We start from the raw sequence: 22,904 nt of genomic DNA, 5'->3' as shown, positions 1-22,904 counted from the left end.
AGAGTTTGTACCTTGTTGAAGCTCAAAAAGGTCCCTCTGAAGTTGAAACACTCGTGCAACATTATTGATGCTTCCATATAAATCTTTTAGTGCTTCCCACAAGTCATATGCAGACTCATGGTAGTTGAAAACCTCTGCAATGCTTGGCTCCATAGAGTTAAGAATCCAAGCTCGAACTTGTTGATCCTTGCTCATTTCTTTATCGAAGTTTTCAGAACCAACAACTGGAATCTTGTTTTCTTTGATGTAACTTATCCTGGATCTTCCTCCGATTGCAAGTACCATAATCCTCGACCAATTCAAGAAATTGAACTGATTAAGTCTGGTGGCAACAATACTTTGATTAGAACCTCCATCAACATATTCAGTTCTCACTGGTAATGAATCAGTGACAACAATTTCAGAACCACCATAAGCCATGACTAGCTAAGACAGAGAATGATAATAATTGGCAAGAGCAGAAGCATGTCCTATGAGGATCACTGCTCTGATACCATGAAGAAAATGATTATGAGAAAAACAGCTTGAGCTGTGTATTGAGTTATCAATCTTGTTACAAGGTTTTTAGTACATATACACAGAAAACTAATCTATTCTCATCAACTAACAAACCCTAAAAACTGGAGTGGTGTTTCCAAAGTAGCTACGTATGAAAACAAGGAGCAATAAACCCTAAAACAAGGTGTCATAAAACAAGGATGTTGCATTCCCTCAATAATTCGCAACTCTGTTAGCATTGCTCAAATTTTTGTTCAGGATCTCTTGATGGGTTAATGTCTGGTTGCTCAAGTTTTGCTCTGGTTCTATTGATGTTTTAAATCTTTAATGACTATAGCTATTTCTCCTTGCTCGAGCTGCTGCATGCACCTGTGTTAGGAGGTTAAATTTAGAATGACGAAATTAATTCACGCGCCAGATTGTTGTAAGAACATAAATCAACATAGCTGGAGGTAATTTAAATTACTATTGTAATGCTAAATAGTAAACATCAGCGCTTCTCTCCGTCCGGATTTCAGCCATTTCTCCTTGATCTGACGTCATTTCTTCTCGCTGGAGTAACCACAACTTCCTAGACACTGCTCTTCCTAGACAATGCTCTAATGGAGAAGAAGACGAAAGAGATGGAGATCGGAGGTCTTGCAGCAAACTCACTTAGAACTTCACCACCGATCATGGTGGACCTCTGATTTTCCGATATTTTTCGCCTTCTTCATCGCAATAGCGTCTAAAGGAGAAACGACGGAAATCCGGACGAAAAACCGTCCGAGATTTTCTGTAGTAAACATGCTCCATATTGGAAGGTAATATAGACAAGTCATGACCTAGTTTGACATTGTTGTTGAATGCTATCTTGCATCTGGCAACGTTGTTGGCAGATTAACGTTGCCAGATTTGTTGACGCTCTCGTTGGCTCAATTGCTGTGCACATTGTCGGCGGCACTGCATTTGCTGTTGGCGACGTTGCATTGACTGGCAACCCTGTTGGCATTGCTCAAGTCTTTGTTCGGGATCTCTTGATGGGTTCATGTCTAGTTCTAGTTCTCCTTGCTCTAGCTGCTGCATGCACCTGTGTTTGGAGGTTGCATTTTAGAACGAGTGAACTAATCATGCAGAGAAGAACATAAATAAACAAGTACTAGCCACAAAAATATGAGAATATTGTTATGATGCTATAATTTGTTGGAAGGTGACATATTGACAATTCATCGCATGACCTTGTTTGGCACTGTTGTTGATTGCTATCTTGCATCTGACAACGTTGTTGGCAGATTTGTTGACGCTCTCGCTGGCTCAATTGCTGTGCGCATTGTCGGCGGCACTGCATCTGTTGCTGGTGGCCTTGTTGCATCGATCGACAACTCTGTTGGCACCGTTCAAGTCTTTGTTCGGGATCTGTTGATGGGTTCATGTCTAGTTCTAGTTCTCCCTGCTCAAGCTGCTGCATGCACCTATATTAATTTGGAGCTTAAACTTTTAGAATGATTGAATTAATCAAGAACAAAGAAGAGGATAAATAACTTAAAAAATGAGAACACTGTTATAATGCTAAATTTTTTTGGGAGCCATATTTAGACAAGTCATTTGCATGACCTTGTTTGGCACTGTTGCTGATTGCTATCTTGCATCTGACAACGTTGTTGGCAGATTTGTTGACACTCATGATGGCTCAATTGCTGCGCGCATTTTCGACGGCACTGCTGCTGTTGTTCGCCTTGTTGTATCGATTGGCAACTCTGTTGGCATTGCTCAAGTCTTTGTTCGGGACCTCTTGATGGGTTAATGTCTAGTTCTTCTTCTCGCCGTTGTAATTGGCTCTCACACCTTGTTTAGGAATTAGGATACAATGGTGTTCAAATTTAGAATAGTTGCAAAAGAAATGTAGACAAATTATTTATTTTTCTATAAGATCCTTTGTTAATCATGTGATAAAACAGTATGATTCATTCAGGTTGTAAATTTAACTTGTACTCAATCTCATCTTATATATAAGAGCCCAAATTTTATATATCACCTTTCTTGGCACTGTTTCTGTTGACGCCAATCACCCCTTTGTTGCATCTGACAGTGCTGCTGGCAAGTTTGTTGAGCACATTGCTGGGTATATTGTTGGCGACCCTGTTTTTTAGATCGGCAGCTCTGCTGGCACTCCTCAAATTGCTGTTCTGTTTCTCTTGATGGGTTAATGACTTGTTCTTCTCCTTGCAGCTCAAATTCACTTTCACACCTGTGTTAAAAGGCACAATTTTAGAGAAAGATGTATGGTAATGTAAGAGAGCTTTTAGATTGACAATATTTAGGATGATTGAACTATGAGAAGATGATCATTACCTTCTTTGGCAGTGTGCTGCTGTTGCCAATCTCCACCGTGTTGCTGCCTACAGCGCTGCTGGCACATTTGTTGGCGCTCGTGCTGGCTCATCTGTTGGCCGCATTGTTGACGGGGTTCTACCACCTCGGCCTCCCTGCTGCTGCATCTGCTCTCTGCAGTCTTGCATGCACTGCTGCTGTCGAACCCCCCACGGCATCTCCATCTCGCAGCGCCGTTGGCACTGATCCATCTGCTGGGAAGGATCCTCATGATGATTAGCAAGAGTGAAAGTTACAGAAGCGAGGAGGAGAGTGAAAAGGAAGAAAGCTTTGAGTCTCGCCATTGTTATTGCTTTTGTGAGTAGTCTAGAGAAGCCTAGCAGACTGGTGTACTTATAAGAGGCCGAGGCTCTGCATGCAACGTCAACGTACATTTGTCTATTCAAGTGCATGCAAGGTGACTAGTGTCCTCAGTATAGGGCCGACTGAAACTGAAGCACCCTACGTCCGACATGATCATCTCCACGTGAAGATGAGAAATAAGGTCGAAATGAGATTGTTGCAGAGTCATATTGTGAGGACTTGTGAAACATGGAATAGGGTTGGTATGTGCGTTTTGGGGGAAGGGGAGGACAGCTCAGGTGGGAACGTGTTGAGGTGCATGGATGTGAATAGCCAGAAATTGGAGCTGGGTTGGTGGATGTGGAGAATGCTCATCTATAATGACTACAGATGAGACAGAGCCAGGCATGCTATAGAGTATAGACAATGTAAACATGGTGATTCGCTCATTGTATGATCTTTTCGATCTAAACGGATGGACCATGACAGAACCGAGACAACAAAAGAAGCAAACAAACAAAGAATAAACTGTATATATCTAACAGTTTCTAAGAAAAATGAGATAATTTCCCCAGGCGTTGCTGCAATTTTAAAGAAAAATTAGATAATTTCTCCGGGAAAAAGCCGAAAACCCCCTTAATGAGTAAGTATCAGAAAAACAGGTTTTTAAGTTTTAACAGTCGTGTACAATGATATTAACACTGAGGTCAATCACTTTAACAATACACATGCCAATAAATTAATTTCTGGATGTCCTTCAACTAATTTGCTCCCCTTATAAAAAAAATGAAAATAGGAGAAGCATCTACTATTCTCAGGAATGCAAAACTGTTTACACCCTAGGTATTACATAAAAGTAAATCAAGTCTTGTGATACTTGAAGGACAATACAGTATTTCTCTTTCCCCCATGGTTCAATTGCACCACCACAATGACCACATGCAGAAAACTATAGCCCAAGCTGCAGGCCTATATTCGTAGCTAAGAGATTATATTAACGAATGGCAAGATCGATTAGAGTACATTACGAAAGTAACAAAACTACACCTATGTATGAGCAATGAAGTATCATAGTATATCAACTGTTTGATATATTATAAACAATCACCCCTGTAGTGTGGAAGCATATTAATAGTGCAAATTGAAAAGAGGTTATATACACTATGCGTAACAAGTAGTTTCACATAATAGACAGAAATTATCACTTTACGTAAGAAAAATATGAATTAGCGGATGAAATCCATTACAGAGCTACCTTTCCTTCTTGAGCTCATTCAAGATAGGATCACATACCCCTCAATTTCAGATGTCAGGTCCACTGATAAATCATATCGGTTGTAATAACCCTAAAATTTCAAACAATATTAGTTTGATTTGAATTCTATAAAATTGCGAATTTTAATTAGAATGAATGTGATTGGTTGCGACGTTATGAAACGAGAAACGGAAACGTTCTCGGAACGTTTAATTAGAAAAACGTTACGTTTACGCAACGTATATATCGACTTTTATTCTGTCGCTCGGTTGCGAAAACTTCCTTCACGAAAGTTGTAGAGCTCGTCGATACGAGTGCGTGGACATGTGACACGTTCGAATCGGACGTCAGAGGTGAAAGTTATTAATGACGGAAGTTAGTTTCCGATTTGGAAAATAGTATAAAAGGAAAAATTGAGGGATTAGGGCTTCCATTTTCGGAAACCCTTCACCCCGCCTCCCTCTCTCCCTCTTTCTCTCTCCCTTCGCGATTTTCCCTCTCACCCGAGTCACTCTCCCTCTCCACACGATCGGTCACCGATCTCGCACCCTCGAGGGACGTGTCCCTCACCCCTGGCACCAACACCACCGCAAGCTCGACTCCTCCCTCTCCTGGGCAGGACGCGACCACCACTGTCACCGAGAAGCTACGCTGATCTCCTGCAACAACCGCCGTTGTCCAAGATCCCTCCGACGAAACTAGGGTTCAAGGCAGGTAGGCTTCCTTCACTCTTCAACCTTAGAACCACCCACGGTCGGGGAGGGGGACTCGACGCCGCACCGCTCCTCACCCGAGTCGAGCACGGCCGAATCGACGAACTCTGGTGCTTCTAAGAGATCGATTAGGTGAGGATTTGTTTTTAATTGGTTATGATGATTGTTGTTGTAATTTTGGGATTGAAATGGAGTGATTTTGGAGGAGATCGGAGGAAGGAGTGGAATGGTGAACACCGCCGCCTTAGGCGGCGCGTGTGAGTGTGTGGAGTGGCCTAGAGGGGGCGTGAGGCAGTGGGGAGGAAGAGGAGGAAGAAAAAGGAGAGAAATGGGGCGGCGGTGGCGTGCTACGTGCCGGTTTTGGGCTCGGCGCGTGGGCCCCACGCGCTGCCACAGTGAGTGGCGCGTAAGCGCCACGCGCGGCCTGCCGGAGGTGGCGCGTGTACCCCACGCGCCGCCACGTGCGGCGGCGTGAACAGTGTTTTCCGAAAAGGGTAATTTTGTAATTTATTTTTACGTACGGTAAATATAAATGTAAATGTAAATTAATTTTAGTAAAGGTAAAAAGTAATTTTGGAAGGATAATTCGGTAATTATTATTTACTGAGACATTACGTACATTTGAATAGTATTTATACGTACAGAGATACGTAGACAGTATGTACTCGTACATAGATACGTATTAGATGTGTATTTGTACAGTAATACACAAATTGTAAATACGTAAACAATGAATAGTAACAGTGAACAGTAAATTCGTAAAACCGAAAATTAATGAACAGTAACCGATTATTACTGTTTCGGCATTTAAAGGTTTACGAAACGTTTCTAAATTCTTTTCTTATCTTTTCAAGGTGATCGATAAATCAAGGAAATGAATTATCTTCGGAAATTGTGGAATTACGCTCGAGTCGATAAGGTGAGTAAAATCTCACATATTTATGAATCCACCCTTGCGGTGATTTCAAGATTTTTGCAAGAGATTAAATATTGAAATACGACATGTATACGATATAGTTGATTACATATATATTGTATAAATGGTAATAAGTACATATATATATAGTTTGCTATATTATATACTGTTATGAATTCATTTGAAATTAGTCATTTCGATGACGAGCATGTGAATTAGTTTGTACATGACTTTAATATGAAGTTTGTTAAACGTTTTGTCTTCGGACGTGTTTATAAATTATGACATGTATATGATATAGTGGATTATATATGTATTGTATTAATGGTAAATAAATACATGTATATATAGTTTGCTATATAATATACTGTCATGATTTTATCGTGATGATGTCATATTGATGACAAGATTTTATCGAGCATGTGATTTTGATTTGTACAATATGATGTGAGATTATTGTACGTGATTAAAATGGAGATTGTTAAAATGTGATTTGTCTTCGGACCTGATGTTTGGTACAATATGATGTGAGATTATTGTACGTGTTTGGCAAGTCGGAACCTAGCCTTTGGCCGGGCGAAAGTTACGATACAGTTAGAGCTCTAGTCTGTCTGCCAGAGTCCTGCATGTGAGGTAACGGGTGGTTATCTGCTCATGAGTACTCATATTTTTGGATATTGGGTAGCGGGTGGTTGCCCAATATCGGCGGTGTATTACGAGAGGGGTAACAGATGTGTACCAGCGTTCTTGGTACCCGTATTATAGATGCATTTGGGTAACTAGAAGGGTTACTTAATTTCTCATGAGCGTTTCATTTCATATTTCTTTGGGACAACGAGATGGGTCGTCCATAGACTCATGAGTGCATTTATATTTGTTTGATTTCTGGATTTTCGTATATATTGATATGCAAGTTATATTTTCATTTTACTCATACGAGCTGTAAAGCTTACCGGGTTTGTGTTTACAATCCCGGTGCACCAATTCAATGGTGTAGGGGATACTTCCGCAGGAGTTGACTAGTGGGGATTGAGAGACGACCCCGGTGACTCGAAGTTGTTCGTTACCCTGCTTGTGGTGAGATTTCTAGAGTGGATTTGTGAGTGAGAATTTGTGAGGTTTTATTTGTGAGCTTTGTGAGAGATTGTGAGGATTATTACATTTCTAGTTTTATGTATGGACTATAAATTTGGGCTGTAATAATTGGTTTGTCTGAGTTGTATTGAGAACTCAGTAATGATCCGCTGTGACATTTTAAATGATTTCGATTTCATTGAGATTATTTTGTGTTTAACGACTTTAAAATTTTGAGTTTTTAAGCTCGAAACTTTGGGGTCGTTACATCGGTTCTTTTCCACAATATGATCTGCAAAGAAAACTGAAAACAACAGTGAGCTTCATGTGCTAAAAAAAGAAATCCTTTTTGCATTTAAATTGTTCAACAAAAAAAGAAAAGAAGAAAATTCAAAATGAATGAAACTGGGAAGAGATCAAAAAATCTTGGTCAAACAGACGCATTTTATCTGTATTTACATAAGAAAAAACATTCGAGATCAGGGAAAAGAAGAATTTAGCACGTGCGATCGAAGATTTCTAAATAGCAGCTAAATAGCAGAACATTTGATACCATAAAGAAAGGACGAAGTTCAGCTAGTTCAAAACTCAAATTGAAACATGACCAACAAATAAGCCTGTTATTTTTTCATGGGTTGGTCCCAGCAATTTACCTACAGTAAGCAGCTGCTTCACATAACCAATATATGATTGCATGGGTTGGTTCCAGCAATTTAGCATATTTTCTTTCTTGGTCTCCACACCATTGCGCACATCTTAATTTGAAGGTGAACTGATACTATTACATCTTTGATTAGTGTCGGATCCATCTTTGTTTTGAAGCTGAGCGAAAGAGAAAAGATGGATCAAGTTAAATTACGCTATGAATTGCAGTTAGTCTTCTAGTGTAAATCATGGCTGGAATCAAGTTAAATTAAGCAGTTAGCCTTCTGATGCAGATCATGACTAATACCAAGAGAAAAGAAATACTGCTAACAAATGTAGATTTGTATAATTACCTTACTTTTCTGTACTGCCAGCTTTTATAGACTCCTTTATGAGCTCGTTCAAACTCGCAGCTATTCCTGGTTACATGAACCAATGTAATTCATAAGAAACTGACATCAATTTGATGAGCTAGTACATTGATTTAAAATGGTAACTGCATTAGACGTATAACAGCCCTGAAGTCGTGTCACTACATTGAGCTATGTATAACAATACTCTTTTTATGCAGCAAACAACTTAGTAATAGCAGGTCTTTGAGTACATGACATTTATTAATTTCAATCATAGCTAAGCAATATTTGCATATTAAAGAAGACAAATGTTAAAGCTGATATTGCCTACAGCAAGAAATGGCAAAATTGAAGAGTTTCAGGGCACACGTCTCCTTTATCAATGTCAAAAGTAATGAATCAACAGTCAACAGTAAGGCAGAAAAATAAGATCGTTGAGTCAAGCATACATTGTCAAAAACTATTTGGTTGCTTCAACGATTTAACCTTAAATGCAATCATCATAGTACATGTTCTCAAACCAACTAGCAAGAACAATACAGGAGGCAATCCAAGAAGCTGAAGCTTGTTAAAACTGGAAATAGATGATCAATTACTCAATGAACTCAACAAGGAACAAAAAATCTCCATCAATTATAAGTATCATTGTCTATGAAATGATAAGCTAAAGGATTAAGAACTCTATATTTGTCTATTTCTGTAATGGGATCCTACATCATCCCAAGCTTTACCTTGAAAAATCAATCTAAATTCTATCAAAATATTTCAAATTTAATTTATAGAAACTCATTACTCAATATTAAACCTTTCAAGTATCTCATGTGAATGGAATTTGATGACCAGGACATAAAAATAATTGGGTAAAGTTAAAAACCCTGAAAGAAAAAAAGTAAAGGCTTACCGATCAGAAGAATCAGAAGAGCCTACACCGTACATAGATAAAGCTAAAAGCCTAAAAGCATTCCAGGTGTGTGAAAATAGAGATCAAACCAGAGCCATCCCAATTGGAAATCCATAGTGTTTTTGATATGATCATACACTACAAACCGGTCAAAACTGCACAGAATTCTCATTCTATTTTAAATCAGACGGTAGCAGAACAAAAGGGAAGTGCAAACTTTACCATTCATTTCAATTATACAGTTGAGACAAACACTTGGTGTACTAAATGGATTTTTCTTCGTCATTCCGCAATGCTCAAGCATTATGCAACCACTCAAATCCTTAGTATGTTAATCACACACTACCATGCTTAAAGCCTTAAAAGCACCAAGGCCGAAACTTGCAAAAGATTATTTACTTCGGATCTTCAATTCATGAGCTTCAGTCATGTATCTCATGCTATGATTGAATATAATTTAATGTCCAGCACTCCAGCACGTAGAGGAAAGAATGAACCCAATCGAAACTAGATCCTCAATTAAAGAAAAACTGTAAATACGTACCCATCAGAAGAGGCAAAGGACCATGGAATTGAAAACGGCGGCCCAAGGGGTTGTTGGGTCCGGAAGCGAGTAACCTGCGCCACCATCTCTGCCGCCGACAAGCCAGAAATGGTGCACATAACTGGGGCAACAACAATAGAACTACTGATCTCGCAATACCCTCCATGCATAATATACTTGAAAGTTGAAACTGATACCCTTTACGGCTCTGGGGCGAACCTCAAACTCCACCTTCACTGGGAATTGAAGCGATCACAATCTCTTGCACGATTGCACTTCAATAAGTTAGGACCAGATCAAAACGGCCGGTAAAGCTGGCTGCCGGGGAGAGGTTCAATGATAATGTCTCTGTGTATCGTACCACTTCGCTCAACCAATTCGATTTCGTGTGTTATAGTCGGTAACGTTGGGTTGTTAAAAACATACCAAACATAAACACACATACAGTGTGCTTGCCATTTCTGGTTTCTAAACACCGATAAGAAAAGAAATACATAGGCAATACATTTTATTGATCATCTAGATGGCAAAAAACTAGAGTTCTTTATAGATACAAAATTAAAGCTCACACTACGTGAGCAATAACTTTAAAAGTACTCTAGGGCTGCCCATAAACTAGTCTGCTCATCTACATACTACGTAGATTTTATTGCTTCATTGCATCATTATTCATGAACCGTACATTAACCTCTCTCTGGTGCTGCTTGGAAGTTAAAAGCCAACAAAGTCCAATATTGAAGATAAGGGTAGGCTCTGAATCCGTTCTCCTTGTTGTAGCTGTTGTTCGCACCTCCTTTGGCATTGTTGTTGTTGTTGCCAATCCCCTCCTCGTTGCCCTCCTTGTTGCCTCTGGCAGCGCTGTTGGCAAATCTGCTGACGCTCATGTTGGCTCAATTGTTGTGCGCACTGTCGCCGACATTGTTGTTGTTGGCCCTGTCCTTGTTGCCTAGACTGGCAGCTTTGCTGGCATTGCTCAAATTTCTTCTCCGGATCTCTTGAGTACAAGTCTATGTACTCTTCTCCTTGTTCTAGTTGTTGCTCGCACCTTCTTTGGCATTGTTGTCCACCTTGTTGCGACTGGCAACGACGCTGGCAAATCTGCTGACGCTCGCGTTGGCTCAGTTGTTGTGCGCACTGTCGGCGGCATTGCTGTTGTTGGCCTTGTCCTTGTTGCCTGGATTGGCAGCTTTGCTGGCATTGCTCAAATCTCTGCTCGGGATCTCTTGAGTACAAGTCTATGTATTCTTCTCCTTGTTGTAGTTGTTGCTCGCACTGTCTTTCGCATTGTTGTCCACCTTGTTGCGACTGGCAACGACGCTGGCAAATATGCTGACGCTCGCGTTGGCTCAGTTGTTGTGCGCACTGTCTACGGCATTGCTGTTGTTGGCCCTGTCCTTGTTGCCTGGATTGGCAGCTCTGCTGGCATTGCTCCAATCTCTGCTCCGGATCTCTTGAGTACAAGTCTATGTATTCTTCTCCTTGTTGTAGTTGTTGCTCGCACTGTCTTTGGCATTCTTGTCCACCTTGCTGCGACTGGCAACGATGTTGGCATATCTGCTGACGCTCACGTTGGCTCAGTTGTTGTGCGCACTGTCGACGACATTGCTGTTGTTGGCCTTGTCCTTGTTGCCTGGATTGGCAGCTTTGCTGGCATTGCTCCAATCTCTGCTCCGGATCTCTCGAATACAAGTCCATGAACTGCTCTCCTTGTTCTAGTTGTTGCTCGCACCTTCTTTGGCACTGTTGTTGTTGTTGCCAATCCCCACCTCCTTGCATCTGGCAGCGGTTCTGGCATATTTGCTGACGCTCGTGTTGGCTCAATTGTTGAGCACATTGTCGACGACATTGTTGTTGTTGACCTTGTCCTTGTTGCCTAGATTGACATCTCTGCTGGCATTGCTCAAATCGCTGTTCAGGATCTCTAGTTGGATTAATCTGCTCGATTTCTCTTCCTTGCATCAACTGCTGCTGGCACCTTTTGGTTGAAAAAGAAAAGAAAACGTAAATCAGTCATCTAGTAGGCCACAGAATAAAAGCTACAATATTGTTTGAATATAAATCATAGAAGCCACATAAGACAATTGTTCAGTCACTAGGAAACTGTAACAATTACCTTGATTGGCACTGTTGTTGCTGTTGCCAATCGCCTCTCTGTTGCCTCTCACAACGCTGTTGGCATATTTGTTGGCGCTCTTGGTGGCTCAATTGCTGCCCGCATTGTTGACGACATTGTTGAACCCCTTGTCCGCGGTAGGATTTCTGTTGGTCACACCTTCGCAGGCACTGCTCATATCTCTGTTCACCTTGTTGTCCGCGTCCGCCGCGGCCTCCCTGCTGCTGCTGCTGCTCCTGCATCTGCTCTCGGCATTCTTGCTGACATTGCTGCTGCTCCATACCCCGCGGCATCTGCTGCTGGCAGTGTCGCAGGCATTGCTGGTACTGCTGTTGAGGGTCACCCTGATAGCTAACATAGTCGCCGGCCTCCTCAGCAAGAGAGAAGGAGGTGAAGGCAAGGAAAAGAGAGAAAATGAACAAAGGTTTGAGTATCGCCATGGTTAGTAACTCAGTATTGCTTACGAGTGAAACTGTGTGGAAGTATAGTGGAGTTGTTGATGTATTTATACCAAATGAAGACTCTGCATGCAGATTACACTTGTCTATGGAGATTACATGCAAGGTGACTAGTGTAACGTATCCAGATATATGCGAACTTTCGAGGCACCGCATACGTTCTACTTAATCTTGACATGTAGGGGCAAAGTGAAGACGAATATGAAATGGATTTATGTGCATGATGAAACTATGTGGCGATTGTGTTTTGAATTTGGGAAAAACTGGGAATGAAGGACAGATGAGGTGGGAACGTGTTGATGTGCATGGGAGGGGATAGCCAAGAATTGGAGTAGGGTTGGTGGATATTTGGCAAAACTCGTCCATATCGATCCATAATGCAAAGAGTGGCAGGCACTACAGGGGAAAAGATAGGCATGCTCTTCGCACAGAGCAAAAGTGAAGTTCATATGGATCTTTATCCGCGACTTTGGTGTAGGTGTTGGTGTTTCAACATTTCCAAAACCTAAACGTTGATTTTAGTTTCTAGTCTCCTGTAATTTAATTTGTTTTATTTGGATCACTAGGAATCTGGTGCGTTTCGAATGTAAGATTTTTAATGTGTTGGAAGCCCAACGTCATCTTTTGAAATTGTTCAGAGAGTCTGCTCTGCACTCTTTTCATCCTTACAAGAAACATCACGATATGTCTATTTTCTCTATTCTTGGTATCTCACAACTGTCTGCCAATGCTACCAGCTTCATCCCGTCCTTTAATTAAGGGTTTCTTGGCTGAGGGTTTACTATTTGCTATGTGTTTTTATATCTATGGTTTTGCATGGTTGGGTATACACATGCCGGATTGAGCTTTTGTTTATCCTCTTTGTTGGAGTTTATCAGATATAGGAGGTTATGTTTTTTTGTCTCTCTCCTTTGTTAGTTTGATTTCAATAAATTAGGGGCAGTTTGCCCTTAAAAAAATCTTTATCCGCGAGCTATTTAGGTTTTTTTTTTCTTTCAAAAACAGAAATTTCCATTTCATTTCTATAGGCTAGAACTTGGTAGGAAAATAGATTATTTATCATGTAGGCGGTAGCTTAGTTGTTCATCAAGCATCAACACTAAAAAACTACATTGTGTGAATAAATTAGGCACAAATTGGCCAAACAGTACGATCAAGAGAAAAAAATGAGAAAACAGCTGTATATATATAGAGAAATGAACTTTACAAAATTTTTATTTTTTGCATATTATCTAGTGCACTGAACAAAATAATTGTTCGGTTTATCAAATCGCACATGAGAAAGAAATTGCATCAAGTGAAAGAATCGGAAGTATTGCTTATAACACTGAACTAGTTTCAAGTAGAGATTTAGAGGAACCAGTCCGAACGAAAAAAATCTTGGGAGGAAGTGTAGAGTTTTCGATATGCATCTATACAGATCGATATAACTTAACCGTGGACAAATGAATGACAAAGATGTATAGCTTGTTACATGGTAAGTAAAAGAATTTTATTTATCAATCTACACAAATTTTTTGACATCATGAAGAAAAGAAAGAAATATAATTAATCACCATTCTCAAAAGAAAGAAATATAATCACAATCAGAAAGGCTGGTTAATGAGCCATCCTTCAGAATCAATGTAATTCAAACTAGTAAACTGCCGCACCATACCAGGGCTAAGCTTCTTTTCCCAACTCACACGCTTTGAAGTGTCTGCTCCTGCTCCGTAGCACCCATACTCTGCAAACGTCAATTGATCCCTGCACATTACACACAATCACAATCACAATCACATTATAAATGTTGTTTTAAGTAACTAAACCCAGAGTCTGTTTCGACCTCTAATTTTGATACATGTAGGTAGTGTGTTAAAAATTGATTAGTAGTCATTCATCTATATGACTACCAAAATCCAAAAGATCTAATTTTGGTTGTTGACATCCATTTGCAATTGTTTGTCGACATGTACCAAACATTAAATCATTTCAGTGGTCTCTTATCGATATGTATCATCATTAGGGGGTTACCCACGAAATGATATAGTTGCTTAGTGGAATCAAACCAAAAGAAGAAGCAGTGTTCAAAGTTTAGAACCAAGAAAACATTCTAATGATGCTTCAATACCAAACCAAATAGGTTAAAGTATATATAAGGATCTTACTCATGGCCAAGAGCCTGCCAACCGTCCCAACCAAGAGGGACTACGATGACTGATATGTTAGAATTGTAGAAAATGACCCTCGAGTAAGGTCTCCATGCCCTTCCCAAGTAGGTTGAACCAGTACCATGCACCACGCAATCCTTAAAAATAAACCCGCCGGAATCATTTGGATGCTCTCTCCCCTGTGCTGTTATGTACCCTATCCCACCAGGCTGGAGATTTCCGGCAAGCACTGATAAGGAGCATCCCTACACAATAAATGTATGCAATCAACATAAACATATTCAAAAAAGAACCAGAACTATACCGACTCATGTACGTTCTTAACATCTAATAAGCACACATAACATATGTGAACTATCTCATATCAACTCTTAGCCTTGATAACTTCTCCAGATTAGTCACTAAATTTACAATTCAGCCTATTCAGGATAAGTAAATAAGCTAGAAAAGGCTCATTATTTACCTGGAAAACGGCCTGAGCATGACCAAATATGAAATCAATAGCACCTTGGATAGTGCATTTCTTGTAAAATTGGCGCCCATCAACGGCCCACAAAGTGTCTTGAAACCCAAAAAATCCACATTTATAAAATGAAGTTTTATCCCCACTAACCATAGCTGCCACTGCTTGTGTGACTTGATGATTGCTATTAAAAGGATTGTTGTATGAATTCTGCAAACAGAAATTAATTTCATAATTCATTCACCAAAGGTATTACATATATTTATAGACTTCAATCAGAAGACGAGATACATTTCCTATTAAAACTTGCAAAACTTAGTTCTTTGAACCGAACCTCAAAATAAGACAGATTTTCGGAAAGAAAAAAAAAAGTTCACCACCAATAGAAAAAGAAAAAGAAAATTGTCTTCATACCCTCTCATGAATTTTTGCTTCTTTCCGGCTTCATTCTTTGAAGTTCAAAAGTTTGCAAGGTAAAAAAACATGTCTCTATTACGTTCGTTTTAACTGAGATATCTACTTAGATAATATATGACATCTTCCGTACGTTTACCTTCTAGTATCTGTTGGGGACAAATAATAAACACATATCAAACTGTTAACTGATATTGAATTATGAACTTAACCTCCACCCATATAATTAACAGGACTGCAATAATCGGTAGGAAAAATGTATTCATGTTTGAAAACTAGTAATATATAAAACTACAGATATGTAATGGAGTTGCATGAATATAATCTTTAAGAATTGAAGATTTATATTACTGTGAATAGGCTTAAGGTAGTCTTGCTTTTTGTAATACTCGTAATATTGCCATATTGGATGGTCTTTAAGCATATCTAGCAATCCGTGAATTTGTAGATCTATAAAATAGATAAAGAAAATAAAAATAGAATTTTTTATTTTCTTACAGCAAAAGTGATGGATTTGACAGTGATACTAGGAGCTTGAGAAGTGAAAGTGGCACTTTGATCAACAGGGCCAATATCATCCCAAACAATTTGTGTTCGTCGCTTGTTTTCTCCTTTCAAAATTATGTACGGTTTATCAAAAGGGATTTTCACCTTCTCCCTGCAGAGATTCAATTCAGTTACATAAACGTAATTTGATTACAAAGTAAAGACTATAACTATTTTTCGTAACTAAAGAGAACAAAAAATATATATAGACCTATAGGTGCCGGCGGAAATCTTGATACACACCCAATTGTTGTTGTTCGAAGGAACGGCATCAATGGCGGATTGTATTTTCGTGAAGTTTCCCTTGCCGGATTGATCGACGGTGATAGTGGAAGTAGCCAATTTCTTTTCGCCGTACAATCTATAGACCTGGCCATTTGCACCTAGTTGCAGTAATCCAAACCCTAGCAAGATGGCAACGAATGAATAGTGACCAAACCATGGAAGAAGAAATGACATCTTCTTCCTCTTACTAGTATTACGGAGAGTGGGGAAAAGATGAGATGGGAGAAGAAAATCGTAGAGTATGTAAAATGGTGATTATGTATATAAAGCCTAATGGTGAACCAGATAAGCGAAAGTGACTAATATGGAATTTGGAGGGAAAGGGGGAAAGTCAAAGGTCTCATCAGAGAAGGTATCAAATGAAAACAAAATTATACTTAAATAATCGCATAAATCATTCCTAATTGGGCTTTTTTGAGCTTTAACAAGAAAGAAAATTAAAACATATTATAAGTTGCCTATATTTGTGGAAGCATAACAATTTGCCATTATATGATTGCAAACATCTTGGATCCAGATTTGGAGACTCACTTGATAAGGTTTGGGAATCGGATCTATTAGTTCCAAATATGATCTTCCTTACACCCAAGTTGTTCTCGGAAAAAAAATATCTTGGACGGTGAAAAGGAAAATGCTGTAAACATAGAAGAAGATATTGTAAATCGAAGAACAGCTATATAATATATATTTCTAAATTTCTTTTACGAAGCTAGGTGAAATAACTGATAGATCGTTATACAAACATTGAACCTACATTTGAATAGAGCAACCAGGGGCGGAGCCACTTGGGAGCCTAGTGACTCCCGTGCACCACCAATAATTTGACTTTTCAGCCTCTTTAATACAATATGCTGGTTTGTCATAGTGGAATAGTTGTCTTTTTGTAAACTATTGGAAACGTGTTCGATTCTTGTAAACGGAGCATTCTGGAATGCGCACTCGCTCCAAGAGCCGAACTTTTTCCTTGGCTAGTGTGACGGTATTACCCTTGTACTCGCGCTAACGTCACAAATGGACGGCATAAAATCTATTTGCTGCTCTGATTCGAGTGAGTTCTACCTGTGTTCTTTGGTTCTGTTTCTTTTGCCTCTGCATTGAACCAAACATTAACTAGACAAGAAAGTTTCACACTTTACAATAATAATTCACCTTGAAATGAGTTTCTGGGTCTGTAAGTAAATCGTGCAAGGGAAGAATCGGAGAGAGCACATGCCTTCCTAAATGAGTTTTGGTTGGCAAAGAGAGCCGGTTGCAGAGAATTCAAAGAGGGGGTCGTGCTCGTGGTAATGAAGAGATCGAAGATTTCCGACGCGCGGTATTTGGGTTTGGAGTTTGGGTAAGATATGAGATTAAATTTAGGGTCTGAGTTTGGTGTTATGTGTTTGTGTTTGAAAAACCGGTCCGATGGGCACATCAACGGAGCCAGCGGCATCAAGTATTTGAAACCAAAGAACCCAACTTTATGTCATACACAACAAGAAAAACACAGAAAAGATTGAAACTTATGATTCAGAGTGAATGAGATTCGAGATATTAATGATTTAGGGATCACGGGTCAATACTAAAAGAGAAGAAGATGAAGCATAGATCTTTTTGCAGTGTCCATAACTAGTTGTGAGAGTTGTGTTATGCGAAGAGAATGATCATTGAAAATACAAGATAGAACAACAACGAGTAATAGCAGCGGAATATATAGAAGAATTTTACTTTTCTATTGAACAATTCATATTACAATGATTATACCTTAATCAATGATAATGTTATTCTCAAAAGTAAAAATACTTCTTACTTGATAGTCACAATCAAGCATGAAACAACCTCACTAAGATCGTTGCTTCAAGTGTCGATACAACCTCACTAAAATCGTTGTAGTCACACGAATGATCAACCTCACTAAGAACGTTGATGTTGCCACTAAGGTCTTCAATGGAGTCACAAAGATCTCCTAGCACTAAGCTTCTCTTTTTGTGAATTTTCTTCTCTATAGATTCACCTCTTTTCCTCTTTTTCTCTCTTTCTCTCCTTCTCTCTTTTTCTTCTTTTTTCTGGCCGTGTATCTCCTTAAGGCACACTTATCTACTGCCTATATACTTCATATATATAGCAGCCATCAACAAACCCTAACCCTAGTGCAAATAGGTAATCAACCTAATTTCCTTTCCTAATACATCTCACATAGAAAAAGAAAAACCATACATATGGAATACATGTTAATATAAATACATTTGAAACTATTTTTTTCCAAATATACTTTATTCTACCCATATATAATCCCATATATATTTCCATATATGTTCGATTCGACCAACTCACAAAATCTTGCCGCAAGATGTGTTTCCTAGTCCGACTAGGAAATGACCTCAATGCTCCCCCTTTGTTGTGCTTCACTCCTTTGGGCATTCATCATCATCATGGAGGCCAATTCATGTACCTTCAATCATGCAGTAACCCAATTGGACAGAGTGACTGAATCGGACAGTGTATTTCGAGAGGTCAGAATAACTCTGATATTTAAGCTTTACATTTACCCAGGGTATATTGATCACTCTGCTAGAGTGATGCGTGTACATGGAATCGGTCTTTAGAAGAATTTCCGAATTTTGATGACGACGGCAAGGATGAGTTTGACACTGAAGATCATGAAACTCACGCTACGGTCTTGGATAATTGCTGGCGTGGGAGAAAAAGCTGTATGATGAACTCAAGGTACTTGACTTAAACCTTCCATTAATTTTCATTTTTGGAGCTGGTATTGACATAGTGAGGGTTTAACTGCATTGTTGCATTCATTAGATGTTGCATTAACTATTCATGCCTAATCGTTCTCTTTTTATACTGGTAGCAGTGTCATAGGCTGCAACTTCATATTACTGCAATGAAATGGAAGATTATTACAATGAAATTTTTTTCCATTTTGTTCTAAAATTTAGTCTTGATCAGCAAATTATAATGCTACTGGTTCATCTCTTTTGTTTAATCCAAATGCATGAACCATGGCATGCATGGCTGCTTGCCTCAGTGCCTCACCCCTATGTCTACTTACTCTCAGAGTCACAATTTGGATTGAACATGTATATAAACGAAGAATACAAGTGAAGATGCATGGGAGTCTTATCAGATTCATCCTTATCTGTTTTAGTCATGGTATGAAACTTCTTCCTTTGTGAGTTAATTGACTTGATTCTGTGAGAGTTCACGGAAAATGGAAAGCAGTTGCTTAGAAGGACAAATCAGACCTACGATAATCAAGCATGGAAATAAAAGGTGAATTGAATAATCAAAGGACCAATGCCACAATGACACATCATAGGTTAAAAGCGAGGCTTCCCGAGGGAAGGCGCTCAACAGAATAAGCCATTGTGAACACTAATTGTTGTTTTTTGTGCTTTTTATATATAATAACTTATACTCTAATTCTCAATATACTTTTTAACTTATATTTACTTATGTGTTTTAAAATTTTCATATTTCTTATTAATTTTTATTAGATATTTTTTCACAACTTGCTCAAATATAGTTTTCTAAAGTATTTTGAAATAAAATGTATAAATTTCTAGACCCAAAAGTTTATTAATATCACAACAAGATTGTGCATCAACATACTCAAATTCTTGGCTCCGCCACTGAGAGCAACAATAACTTGAGGATGGAAAGACAAAGTATCGTCATGACAAATTAGGGACAATGTCACTTAGTCGCTAATCAACTAGTAGAGACGCGGCAGTCCTGTAATCAAAAGTCCACGTTATATTCTTAAGCGCAATCAACTCAAGCAATTGGTTACTCAATCAATTCGGTAATATTTAGAAGTATAATGTTCTTGCTCGATGTGGAGTTCGAAACGCACTCTTTGTTAGTGTGGTAGGTCAATGTGTGTGATTCATTCAATAATCCCATCTTTGTGGCCATGAAACCCAACTATTGACCACCTCATAAAGTCCCAAATTGAGATTGTGAGCGTTACCACCTACTTTCTTTGCTTAACTGAAATACTAGAGAGAAATCTAGTTTTTAGTTATGAGGATGATTAAGTGACTTCACGCAAATACTATTTGATTTTAACGGATTAATGTAGGATCTTATTGACAAATATCGACACAACTCTTTAACCAAAAAAGATATCGACGCAACTCTAGGGAGTGATCTCGTTAAGCGATAATTGCCATACATTTTCCGTCTTCCGTCTTGCTTTCCTAGCAAAAGGGAAAAATGGACTAATCTTGCTTTAAAATTGTGAAGCAGAAAAGAATTCTTTTCATGTTTCCTGCTGTAGAACATTGGGGACAACAGATGGAAATTTTTTATGCATTACCCTCTCTAAATTGGGTTTGTACCTAAGTCCATAATATGGCATCATGCCAACTTGTGCGATACAAATGGTGTAGCATCTAACTTGCTTACACTATGCTTCGTCAAACGCACACACGTACTGATTTAAGCCGCACCGAAGGCACATCAAAGCGAGGTTGCATGGTCCAAATCGCAAAGGGAGATGAATCAGTTACAATCTGACCTAGGTCCTATGACATCACCCCAGGCAGATAAATTAACCGTGTTATGATCCTTAACAATCACAAAAAGCATTTTAAATTGGTGTTTAAGTTGGGATCAAGATATTTCAGGAAGTAGAATGGCAGTATAATCGAATTGGAAAAACAACTCCGCTAATTTATAAATAAGACAGCATACAAAATTATGACCATCTTTGACCACAAACACAAAAATGAAGTATCATTAGGAAAACGAACTCTCCACGGGGTTCACAACATTTTCATCTTAAAAGACAAATGTCTACTACTCAATACTTGATGGGAGCAATGATCTCTAGATGAGCACCGAGTTTCTCTTCAGCCACCTTCTCTGCCTTGACCTTCAGTTTGTTCAGCTGTTTCTTTCTCTCATATGCGATCTGAGATCTCTCCTTCCTCTTCTTCTCAAGCTCCTGCACATACAAAATCAGTGAGCACAAGACACTATTGAGAACAAAGAAATTGGCAATTAAAATGAAACATTATACACAGAAGCAATACAGATAATTTATCTGAGCTAATGCATCCAAGACATCACTTTAATATTTTAGTGGAAGACTGCAGATAGGATCAGCCACAACAGTTCAAAAGGGTTTGTGGCTAAGCTCAATTGGTATAGTGAACACAAGAATTGGGAATAAAGAAGAAGGAAAGAAAGTTAACAAATGACAACAGCAAACTAAGGCAGGTGAGTAATTATCAAAACAAAAATTTGGTCAGTGTGTTTTCTTTGGAACTCATCACTTGGTGTTTAAGAAACACAAATAATGCAAGATTCTTTTATGCCAAAAAACAATGAAAGATACAAGACAAGACATGCAAGTATTACCAAACAAAATCAGTTCACAAGACAAAACCCCACATCCAAGGGGCGTACATATCTTAATAAAACCAAGTGTCAAAGCCATTATCGCATCAATGTATTGATCCAGATGAACAGCAAACAGGGACATTAAGCAGATTACAAAAAGAATTCACACTTGAAAAAAATACCAAACCAAGTAGGAATGCAAACAACAGTAATCACTCCAAATGCAGATTTAAGAATATAGAGAGCATGTAAAAGCATCAAGATAAGCATAAAACATTGTGATGCTTGAATGTGGAATAACTATGCACACAATACCATAAGCACATACAATCATAACAAAGTGCATACAATGTCAAACAAGATCAATTGACTGTACAAAATTTCACAGATTAAATTAGATATTCGAAAGACAACAGAAAACAACACAACTAGCAAATTCTTACCCTGATAGTATCATAGTGGTTCCATCCAACCTCTGATGACAGCTTGCCCAACAAACAGTATTTGTGTCCTGCTTGAAGCCTCAAGACCCTATTCAATTTCACAGCACAAAGTTACCATTAATACACACCATACATACAAACAAACAAGAAACCAAAAACCCTCAAACACAATCCATTGCAAAGAATCTCACTTGAGAGCATCGGGGATAACCATCCTCTTGATCTTGTCATATGGTGGTGGAATTCCCTCATAGGCCTTCAGACGCGCAAGAGCAGCAGCTCCACGCTTAGTCTTGTGTGGAATCATCCTACAAAAACCAAACAAAAAATATCAAATCAAACTCACATTTCATTATAACGCAAAATCCAAACACAACCCAACAGCAAACTAACCTCATATAAGCAACAACAGAGCTAACAAAGCTAATCAACAGCGATACGGAAACAACTAAACACAGCACTAATCTTTTTCATTATAAACGTAAATACTTGACAGATTGATAAAGCAAACCCTAGCTACACAGATAAACGATTTCCGGCAAGATAAACGGAGAAGGTAAAATGACGACGTACCCACGGATGGTGCGCCAGAGGATCTTAGCAGGGGCGCGGAAGTGGATGGGGCCATGCGACGGCTTGGTGTTCATTCGTTTACGCAAGAACCTCATGTACTTCATCTTCTGACGGACGAGTCCACCGGAGATGCAGATCTCCTCGCAGCGAACGACGACGACCTTCTGGCCGTTGAGGAGCTCCTTGGCGATGATAGAGGCCAAGCGTCCGAGCATGTGGTGGCGCGCGTCGACGACCACGCGCTTGGCGCAGATTCCCGAGCCGGACACCATTGTTTGAAGCTCTAGTGTGCTCTCTCTAAACCTGAAGCGGCTGCGGAGTGAGAAAATGGAAGACGAAGGCAATTAGGGTTTTGGTGTGGGTGGTTTTATAATAGAGGGCTATATATGGGCCTAGGTTGGGTTGGTGTTTAATGTTGAAATTGTTCGTGCGCCTTCTGGACTGATTAGAGGTTGGGTTGGTGTTTAATGTTGAAATTGTTCGTGCGCCTTCTGGACTGATTAGAGGTTGGGCTGGTGAGATCAGATGTTTATTTTCGAAATCTTACATTTTTTTTGTGATAAAACAG

The 22,904-nt window shown here is 39.1% G+C and overlaps 3 protein-coding genes and 1 long non-coding RNA gene across 4 annotated transcripts; all 4 read right to left on the bottom strand.

The window, feature by feature from the left end:
* Positions 1-1,388: 1,388 nt before the first annotated feature.
* Positions 1,389-2,123, bottom strand: LOC126790829 (uncharacterized). The gene is made up of 3 exons (XR_007671767.1): positions 2,092-2,123; positions 1,716-1,949; positions 1,389-1,567 (listed from the first exon to the last, which is right to left on the bottom strand). It is a non-coding gene; the product is annotated as an uncharacterized LOC126790829 (long non-coding RNA).
* Positions 2,124-10,262: 8,139 nt separating this feature from the next.
* On the bottom strand, positions 10,263-12,104 carry LOC126792219 (antimicrobial peptide X precursor-like). The gene is made up of 2 exons (XM_050518684.1): positions 11,665-12,104; positions 10,263-11,526 (listed from the first exon to the last, which is right to left on the bottom strand). Exons 1-2 carry the CDS (start codon positions 12,102-12,104, stop codon positions 10,263-10,265), a joined length of 1,704 nt encoding a protein of 567 aa, XP_050374641.1.
* Positions 12,105-13,708: 1,604 nt separating this feature from the next.
* Positions 13,709-16,154, bottom strand: LOC126791897 (probable pectinesterase 29). Its single transcript, XM_050518394.1, has 5 exons — positions 15,907-16,154; positions 15,648-15,807; positions 14,736-14,945; positions 14,270-14,517; positions 13,709-13,868 (listed from the first exon to the last, which is right to left on the bottom strand). Exons 1-5 carry the CDS (start codon positions 16,152-16,154, stop codon positions 13,709-13,711), a joined length of 1,026 nt encoding a protein of 341 aa, XP_050374351.1.
* A 4,473-nt stretch (positions 16,155-20,627) lies between these two features.
* On the bottom strand, positions 20,628-22,680 carry LOC126790158 (60S ribosomal protein L13a-4-like). Its single transcript, XM_050516311.1, has 4 exons — positions 22,337-22,680; positions 21,955-22,071; positions 21,764-21,851; positions 20,628-20,922 (listed from the first exon to the last, which is right to left on the bottom strand). Exons 1-4 carry the CDS (start codon positions 22,606-22,608, stop codon positions 20,779-20,781), a joined length of 621 nt encoding a protein of 206 aa, XP_050372268.1. The 5' UTR covers positions 22,609-22,680; the 3' UTR covers positions 20,628-20,778.
* Positions 22,681-22,904: the final 224 nt, after the last annotated feature.

This window comes from Argentina anserina, chromosome 4 (assembly GCF_933775445.1).
Source record: "Argentina anserina chromosome 4, drPotAnse1.1, whole genome shotgun sequence".
Taxonomy (NCBI): Eukaryota; Viridiplantae; Streptophyta; class Magnoliopsida; order Rosales; family Rosaceae; genus Argentina; species Argentina anserina.
The sequence above is the reverse complement of the archived record's forward strand: the minus strand, read 5'-3'. Positions and strand labels throughout refer to the sequence as shown.

Bases quoted from the DNA above. Each gene is read 5' to 3' on its own strand.
- LOC126792219 (XM_050518684.1), bottom strand. From the start codon at position 12,104: ATGGCGATACTCAAACCTTTGTTCATTTTCTCTCTTTTCCTTGCCTTC. The intron at 11,527-11,664 runs GTAATTGTTACA...TTCAACCAAAAG, and splicing joins CAACAACAGTGCCAATCAAG to GTGCCAGCAGCAGTTGATGC.
- LOC126791897 (XM_050518394.1), bottom strand. From the start codon at position 16,154: ATGTCATTTCTTCTTCCATGGTTTGGTCACTATTCATTCGTTGCCATC. The intron at 14,946-15,647 runs GTAAGAAAATAA...TTCTGTTTGCAG, and splicing joins TCAAATCCATCACTTTTGCT to AATTCATACAACAATCCTTT. The intron at 13,869-14,269 runs GTAAGATCCTTA...TGTAATGTGCAG, and splicing joins TGGCAGGCTCTTGGCCATGA to GGATCAATTGACGTTTGCAG.
- LOC126790158 (XM_050516311.1), bottom strand. From the start codon at position 22,608: ATGGTGTCCGGCTCGGGAATCTGCGCCAAGCGCGTGGTCGTCGACGCG. The intron at 22,072-22,336 runs GTACGTCGTCAT...TGGTTTTTGTAG, and splicing joins CTCTGGCGCACCATCCGTGG to GATGATTCCACACAAGACTA. The intron at 20,923-21,763 runs GTAAGAATTTGC...TTGTATGTGCAG, and splicing joins ACCACTATGATACTATCAGG to GAGCTTGAGAAGAAGAGGAA.